Source organism: Spea bombifrons, chromosome 10, assembly GCF_027358695.1.
Source record: "Spea bombifrons isolate aSpeBom1 chromosome 10, aSpeBom1.2.pri, whole genome shotgun sequence".
NCBI lineage: Eukaryota > Metazoa > Chordata > Amphibia > Anura > Pelobatidae > Spea > Spea bombifrons.
This window is the reverse complement of record NC_071096.1, coordinates 6,398,370-6,406,729: the sequence shown is the minus strand read 5'-3', so window position 1 is coordinate 6,406,729 and position 8,360 is coordinate 6,398,370. Positions and strand designations below refer to the sequence as shown.

Here is an 8,360-nt window from a genome sequence, read left to right as displayed (position 1 = left end):
CCTAAAAAAGAACGGGAGTTTTTCTAATACGGTTATGGGTGAAAATGTTAAAATAAAATGAACAATATTATTTATGTTTTACAATGTGGGTGCCATGAGCAGTATTTTGGACAAACTACCAGTAGATATAATGTGTAAATACGCCGTATATAAGGGGCTCCTGGAGAAATTCCCACGCAGGTCTTCTAAAGTGCTGGACGATGATCATACAAAGCGCAGCAGCCAACAAATACAAATAATAAATAAATAAAATAAAGTCTTTCAAACGTTTGATGAGTAAAATCCGCAAAGTTCTCCGTTATCCTCAACACATTTCACGTAAATCTCATGGTCGATGTCTTTATGGGGCTCCGTTCTGATACCCAATAATCCGCGGTATTTCTGTATAATCCATCAGTGGCTTTGAGTGTTTCCGCGCATGCGCAGTAAATGGAGACACGGAGTCCTCATATGTCCATAAAGCGGAGTCCATATACATTCCCGATAGCCAGCATCGTGCATCGTATCGTCGCCACGTCTAGAGGCGTTACGAGCCGTTTTGGAGCTGGTTGATGCAGTGAAGTCGGAGGGACTGTGTTTAGGAGGAAACATTTCAATAACTGAACGGAAGAAGTAGCCAAAAAACGGGCAGTAATGGTAATGGCTGCGACTGATGAGTCCAACAACGTGTGGGGGGTCTTTCCATACAAGGGACAAGCACTAGATATATAAGTGAGCTGACGTCATTTTAGCTTCAGTAGCGGCAGTTACAGACTGATGGGAGTTGGAGTGTGAGGCGGTGACAGTTAGCAGGGGCTGAGATTGATGCTCGTTACTCATATAGAATACTGCATGTTAATGAATAGTTTATTTAGTGTAGTGATTACAGGGACGGCAGCCAACATTTTTTTCCTCTGTTCCTGAGTGGAGTTTAGTTGATTGACACAGTTGGCCATTTATATCAAACCTGTCATTTGTGGACGCGTTTATTTTTATTATTTTTTATCATATCATCTATTACCCTTCATTGATAAATAAATATAAGGAGACAGAAATGTGAAATGCTGGAACGCGAGCTGCATGCACAGTGTGCGCGAGCAACCAGAGGGAGAGCTGCCGGAGCGATGAGAAGTGAGTGGGGACGGGATTGGGGTATATGTATGGATGTGTGATCATTGATATAGACTTGTGTGGGTGTAAGCATGGGCGTGTACATGTGTGTGTGAGCATGGATGTCTAATTATGTATGTGTGTGTGAGCATGAATGTGTATTTGTGTGTATTAGCATGGATGTATAGTTGTGTCTGTGAGCATGTATGTGCGGGTGGGGTGAGATGGAGTTTGTTAGTGAGTATGAGTAAGTGTGTGTAATTTGTGTAAGTGTGTTTACATATGTTGTATGTTGGAAGGGGGGGCAATGAAAGCACAGACCAGTTGTTAACGTTGGGGGTCCAGGGGAAGTTTATGCACCAGGATCCGGTGGTTTCTAGTTATGCCCCTGGGTTGATCATGAGATCTTTCTTCCTGATGAAGCTGGAAATTGGTTGAGGATAACGAAGAACTTTGCGGATTTTACTCATCAAACTTTTGAAAGACTTTATTTTATTTATTATTTGTATTTATTGGCTGCTGCGCTTTGTATGATCATCATCTAAAACTTTAGAAGAATTGTGTGGGAATTCCTCCAGGAGCCCCCCGTATGAGGTGTATTTGCACATTATCTTTATGTACAATATCTTCTGTAAGTGCCGTCTATAATTATAAGTGGATATACAGTATTGGCCTGAAGGAGACATAAATGCACGGCCAGCATGACCGGGCTGGCTGTAAATTATTCAATGCACCTTTTCGGTGAGTTAGCCCAATGGCGACCCTCTGTTGGGGGGGTTATGATAATGTTTGCTGTTACCCCTCCCAAGGGTTATTTATTTCTACCCAGAGAGGATCTCCCTCACTTCTGGAAAATTATACGGAGCGAAGTTCCCACCCTCCCTTGTTTTGTTATGTTCGTGGTGTGGCATGGGGTCTTTCGGGGTCTGGCGTCAGTGCTGGAGTTGGCCATCTGAGGCATGGCAGCTGGGGGGGGGCATTACCCGGACGGCTGCATGCAGGACTTCCCATGGGATGGCCCTGGGGAGTTCGTATCGGTTTCTCTGTCGTGCAGAGAGGATGCCGGTGTATCGTGTATGCCTGCGCCAGCATTCCTGGGGGGTCCCGTCCTAGTAAGCTAGCGAGTTCATTTATTATGCGCTTAATGATGATGTTATTAGCTGGGGCTAATTGCGGGTTATGAGTATATGTTTATATGCTTGATGTTTATTACGTTTATGAATTGCGCAGGTGTTTAATAAAATCAGTGACCATTTCCAAAATCCAGCAGGTCTCTTGTCTTTATTGGGTGATTGATGATCGTCATGTCATGTGACATTGGCGTGTTTCATGTTTTTAGATTTAGTGGCAGTAAAGAATAAGCTTTTATTAAGATGAAGCTTCCTTGATCAATTTTCTTGTGAATGCATCTCATACACTTCACTTATTTACCAAATTAGATTGAACATTCTACACTATTATTATTATTATTATTATTATTATTATTATTATTATTATTTATATCAATAGGTTTTATTAAAAAAAATGATTAATATAAATATCTATGACATCGAGTACATGATTAAACGGAATGAATTTAAATATGACGTACAGTATAAGGTGTTTGTGAACCCATTGGTCAAGATACTGATGTAAAATAAAAAGTTTATATAGTTTAGAGGGTTAATTATTGTGATGTCGACACTATATTCGTTTATAGGTAGTTTGAACAATGATTTTGTCACGTTTATTCTCTCCTTTTAGTATTCCAAATAATGATTGATTATTAAGGTTCCAAAATGTGAAGATCTGGACAATGTTTTAAAGATGATGCCGATCGAGTAATTGGTCTCCGTATATATGAGAAAGGATGAAATAACGAACGTCCGCAGTCCCGGGAGATGGAGAGCTGTGAGGATGTGTATATCGATGGGGACGGAGATAGATCACAATGGATCATTCACAACATCTTGTCTTGATTAGGACTCGGACGGCATTGGATTATTGGGGGGGGAGAGGATATATATTGGGAATTATAGCACATTTGCATTTCGTATTTGTAATTGAGGAAGTCGGCGGATCCCACAAAACACATATGGCGTTAGTGATATTGTTAATATTGAATGTTTAGTGACCATGTGTGCTAAGTTTCAGTAAAGATTTCACTTACACCCTTTGATGACTCTTGCAGAGTGTGTGGTTCTCGTTTTCCAACTAAGGGAGGAGACTAAGAGGTTGTGAAACATTGAGGCCTTCCGTCCAACAGCCTGCAAAGGCCAATAAGATATCGACATGTATAAAACAGGGTACTGATTCACAGCAAGAGGAATCGCCTTTTTATAAGTCAATGGTAAGACCTCACCTTTAATATGAGATGCAATTCAGGGCACCGGTCCTTAGAAAGGACATTATGGAACTAGAAAAGGTGCAAACTCTATTGGTTGCTGGCACTGAGCTCCTCTGGCATTAACCAATCAAGGGCAGCTACTCTTCATTGGTTGATGCCAGAGGAGGACCCTGCCGGTGACCAATAGAGTCACTTATATGGACCTTTAACTCTCCACGTAGAAACTTGGCCTGGGGAGGTTTCAGCAGTTAAAGGTCTGTACGAGCGGCTCTATTGGTCACTGACAGGGGCCTCCTCTGGCACCAACCAATGAAGGACAACTGCCCATTATTGGCGGTTGTCAGAGGAGGCCCCTGCCGGCGACCAATATAGTCGCTCTTACGCTCTTTTAACAATCCTACCGATTCCTGCTCCCGTTAACCCCTGTGACGTAGACAAGGTAGGCTGCAGCCAGTGACTTGTATGGGGGGGGGGGGAACCAGGGACATTAGCTAGGAAATATTAACGAAGATTCTTTGTGTTGTGCTTCTTCATCTTTGTGTACGTTTACCGGCCATCATATTCGGTTATTCTGTATTTGGTTTGAACAACGAAAAAGCACCATTCCTGTTTGTTTTAATGTTCTCCTGAATATGAATACACGAGTCTGACTATAACGTTTTATAATTATGTGCGGGACCAATATAAAGAGTTCTGCAGTGACCTGTTCATTAACAGAAACCTACAAAGAACAAGACGTTGTCCTCTGAGATGTGAAGAGGGAAGATTTCATACACAATAAAGTGAGGACCGTAAAGTTACGGAATTCACTGCCAAGGGCAGATACTATCAGATACAACGGATGCCTTCAAAAAAGGGAAAAAACTGAACATACATAACTAGAAATGATAGAAAATCCAAAATCTGAAAAAACAGCTTCATGTGATGGGGTTTTTTTTGCCTTCTTTTGGATCAAAAGCAGGAAGGAAGATAAAATGTTGACCTTGATGGACCTGGGTCTGTTTTCAAACTAAATAAAAAAAAAAACCTGTGTAATATTAATAACCCAAAAATGAATTCACTGCTTCTCTAGAATATTTAATTTTGAATTAGAATATGAATTTGCTTTTGCTGTACATATAGTGATCACTGCATGCAATTAAAGGAAAACATTCAAAGTAAAATGTCTAATCTATAATAATAGTGAATTCTATTTACCCCGACTAAAAACATAGCATAGAACGTGGATCGTGGTTTTATCATCATTTGGTTGTCGCTGCAATTTCTGCAAATATCACAAATTTTTGGCTCAAAAAGATGACAGAACATAAACATATTGCAAAACATTAATGTGGAAAAGGGATAATATTTTCTTATCCCAAATCAATTCACCAAAAGAAAACTGTGTATGAGCGGTTGCTAATGAAAAAGTTTCCTGTTTCCTCCGCTCCCTGCCGCGACTCGCCTCGATGCTGCCCTGACTTCGACGGTTGGAGCGGCATATAGAGGGTTAAAAGTCATATCATGAGGCACAGTGGCATATAGGAGGGTATAAGGCATTTCTGGAGGCAGAGTGGCATATAGAGGGTTAAAGGCATATCAGGGAAGCAGAGTGGCATATGGGGGGTATAAGGCATTTAGGGGGGCAGAGTGGCAAGCCTGGGGGCAGATGTGCATAACTGGGGGGGCAGGTTTGCAAATAAAAGGAACTAAAAACAAAAAAAAATATTTTTATCAATCATAGCTTTTATTAAATATGAAAAAATAGTTTACATGAATTAATATTTACTAGTAAAACTTTCTTCCTGTAGGGTAGTCTTATATTCAGTTTTTTTCATTTTTTCCTAAATTAATATTTAGATTTTGGGGGTCATCTTATAATCAAGCAAATCTGGTATATCTAATATGCTAGGTTTCCGTATTTACAGGGTTTGTCTAAGTCTAAGTCAGTTGATCCAGGCTTGCGGTGTTTCCAGGGGTTTGCATATAAAAGTATATAAGAATTGAGAATTATGGAAAATGCCTTTTAACTTGTATTATCCAAAGGAATAATGTTACAGAGGACAGAGGGATCATCGTCTCTGCTTCTGATCACTGGCTGTGGCTTCAATCATAGCTGTTTTTCTGTTGTAAACTCAATAAAGTCAATAAGAGGACGGTTTAGATTCCTGACGAGTCGTTAGTTATTTTCTACTTTCTTCGTACGTCTCTCTTTACGTCTAGTAATGCGGCTAAAACGTTTAATAAAGTCAAGTTCTTGATCCTGTGGATTGTTGGGCTCCAGTTATTTTTGTTATCCACTAATATCATTTCAGTGCAAATGCTATTTAATAGATTTTGCCCATTAAAATAACATGAAATGGAACAGAAATGGATCAGAAATCCAGCACAGACGGGGTTAATGTTTTAAATTACTTTTGTAGCTGAAAACAGCTGATTTTTAATGGAATATCATAGGCGTACAGAAGCCCTTTATCACTCCCATCACTCCTGTGCTCCAATGGCCCTTTATCACTCCCATCACTCCTGTGTTCCAATGGCACGTTGTGTTCGTTGACCCGAGTTTAAGTTTAAAAGGCGAATTGATGGTTAGAAAACCCTTTTGCTATTATGTTACAGCCAGAAATGTCCTCAGTGACCCCAAACTTTCGACGTACAAGAAAAGGACTCGTCTTATTGATGCACTAATATTTATTGGTTTATTAATCTAGTCAATCAAGTCTACAAGTTGCTGACATGTAATAATTCTCTCCTGTAAGGAGACGGCTCAGATGCGATGGAATCTTCTATTTCTGGAGCTCTCGGGAATCACGGGGTTTTCATGCCAGCTTTGTTGATTTTCTCAGCTAACTTTGGCCAGATCTTCTTCATGGCCTTCATTTCCGAAGGTTTGGATGCAGGTTTCTGGTCCTTGAAGATTTTTCCAACGATCCACTCGAGGTAGAACTGAGTGGAGGTGTAAACTCCAGGTTTCTGCTTTCGGGCGCAGCCGGAGCCCCAGCTGGTTACGCCGACCGCCATGTAGAACTTGGCTTTTTGTCTCTTGCACATCAGAGGTCCTCCGCTGTCCCCCTGCGCGATTCCAAGTAAAGAAAGCGTTCCGTTATACAGACTGTCAGTAATGACCGTTATCTCAGCTGTTCCTCGGCACCGTTTTACAAAACAAGCAGTGTCCAGGATGCTGAAAACATTAACAATGTATCATCGCTGAGTGAAAAGGGCCACGAATCGGCTTACCTGGCAACTATCGATGCCTCCCTGTTCATACCCCGCGCACAGATTGTTGCCTCGCACACGTCCGTTATACCAGGTCGGGCGGTTGCAGCGCTCCGTGGGGATCAGATTCACCGGAGCTTCCTGGAGAACGTCCGGCGATTCCTCCGCTGGAGAGAAAAAGATTTACCAAATGTATCGCTGGCCTCAGAAAACCCAAAGACAGGACCCCCCGCCCCGTCCCACCCCATGCTCCTTCCCCCCCCATGCTCCTTCCCCCACACTCACAATAGGGCCACTAGACATGTATATGTGAATATAGCTAAAGCGGTGCTTACCTCCTTCTCTGACGACACCCCAGCCTGCGACGTAGCAATCGTCCATTTTGCTTAGAATCGCTTGTTTGGCGGGGAGACAAGCCGGCTGAATATACTCATTAAACGCGATGGGTTTGTTTAATCTGAGTAAGGCGATGTCGTTGCTCTCGGATTTCGGGTTGTACTTCTCGTGTACAATCAGCTGCTTGATGGTTCGGATCTGAGTCTTCCCCCCGATGTTGGATAGTCGGTTGGCGCCAAACACGAGTCTCCAGGAATAATATTCACTGAATAAACCAAAGCACATTCTGTTAGCGATCCATTCGCTCCATTATTATATGACGGATAGTAAGGGGTCTCCCGTAAAAACATTAAGTTACTTACTTGCCGACATCCTTAAAACAATGGGCGGCTGTCAGAACCCACAAAGGATTCAGGAGGACGCCTCCGCATACATGATCATACTGCTTGTCGCTGAAGTCCTGGATACTAACTAACCAGGGCCAGGTACCGGGCTCCGCATCCTTCCCCCCGACCACGCGGGAGCCACGGAAATCCTTCGCTAGGGGTCTGTTTCCACAGACTGAAACACAAAGAAAAAGACATTTAAGAGACGGGAGCTTTCTGGTTCAACGTAAAATAACTAAAAAGGATGTATAAGTTACTGTAATGCATACATTATATACGTTAAAGAATAATGTAAGGGTTAAACTATGTGACAGTTATAGACAGGAATCTGTGGTACGAATGGGGGCAGTTGGGATAAACAGTTAATGATAACAGAATAAGGTTTTAAACTATAAAACATCCATAAATTGTAATGTTAATGGTAATGATCTCGGACGTTTTCCTTAACTCTTTTGATGCCAAATTGTCTGTAATAACAGATAAACTCACCTCCATATCCAGAGCTCGGAGATATAGTGAAAATATTCCAAATAATGAAACCGATGAGAAACAGCTTCATGCTCAGTCCTGGGCACGAAAACGCTGTTTACTTCTGCAGCAGAACGTACAGAATGTGTAAAGCTTTATGCGCTATGACAGCATCAAGGCAGCATCGCCTATGAGGTCACATCGAGGAAACTCAGCCGTTCTCAGACATTAAGAATCAATGCAAGAAAAATACTTTATAAATTAAATTATTAAATAAAATTAAAAATAAATTATGAAACGAGGGATCATTTATGGAGAACAAACATGCTGACAAAGCCTGCAAAAAGGTGATTAAAATGACAAAATTTACAATTGAGAAACTGTTTTCTATAGAGAATAAAACTAATGCTAATTTTTAAGCAATTTTTAAGGTACACAGTGTGGGGCCGGGCAGGCAAGGGGCAGCTGAAGTTTAATACCTACAAATGTTACACATTATTGGAAAAAATAATAACAATGCAACATATGCTTAATTAGAATATAAACCCGTTACAAGGAGA

General features: G+C 41.3%; 1 protein-coding gene across 1 annotated transcript; it reads right to left on the bottom strand.

Moving 5' to 3' along the window:
- Nucleotides 1-6,202: 6,202 nt before the first annotated feature.
- Nucleotides 6,203-7,891, bottom strand: LOC128467574 (acrosin-like). The gene is made up of 5 exons (XM_053449236.1): nt 7,822-7,891; nt 7,309-7,507; nt 6,946-7,211; nt 6,632-6,777; nt 6,203-6,466 (listed from the first exon to the last, which is right to left on the bottom strand). Exons 1-5 carry the CDS (start codon nt 7,889-7,891, stop codon nt 6,203-6,205), a joined length of 945 nt encoding a protein of 314 aa, XP_053305211.1.
- Between the last annotated feature and the right edge of the window lie 469 nt (nt 7,892-8,360).

What these genes read in the sequence shown, in the direction of transcription:
- LOC128467574 (XM_053449236.1), bottom strand. Translation starts at nt 7,891, where the DNA reads ATGAAGCTGTTTCTCATCGGTTTCATTATTTGGAATATTTTCACTATA. An exon ending in TCCGAGCTCTGGATATGGAG is followed by an intron (nt 7,508 to 7,821) that starts GTGAGTTTATCT and finishes TTTGTGTTTCAG; the next exon opens with TCTGTGGAAACAGACCCCTA. An exon ending in TGTTTTAAGGATGTCGGCAA is followed by an intron (nt 7,212 to 7,308) that starts GTAAGTAACTTA and finishes TGGTTTATTCAG; the next exon opens with TGAATATTATTCCTGGAGAC.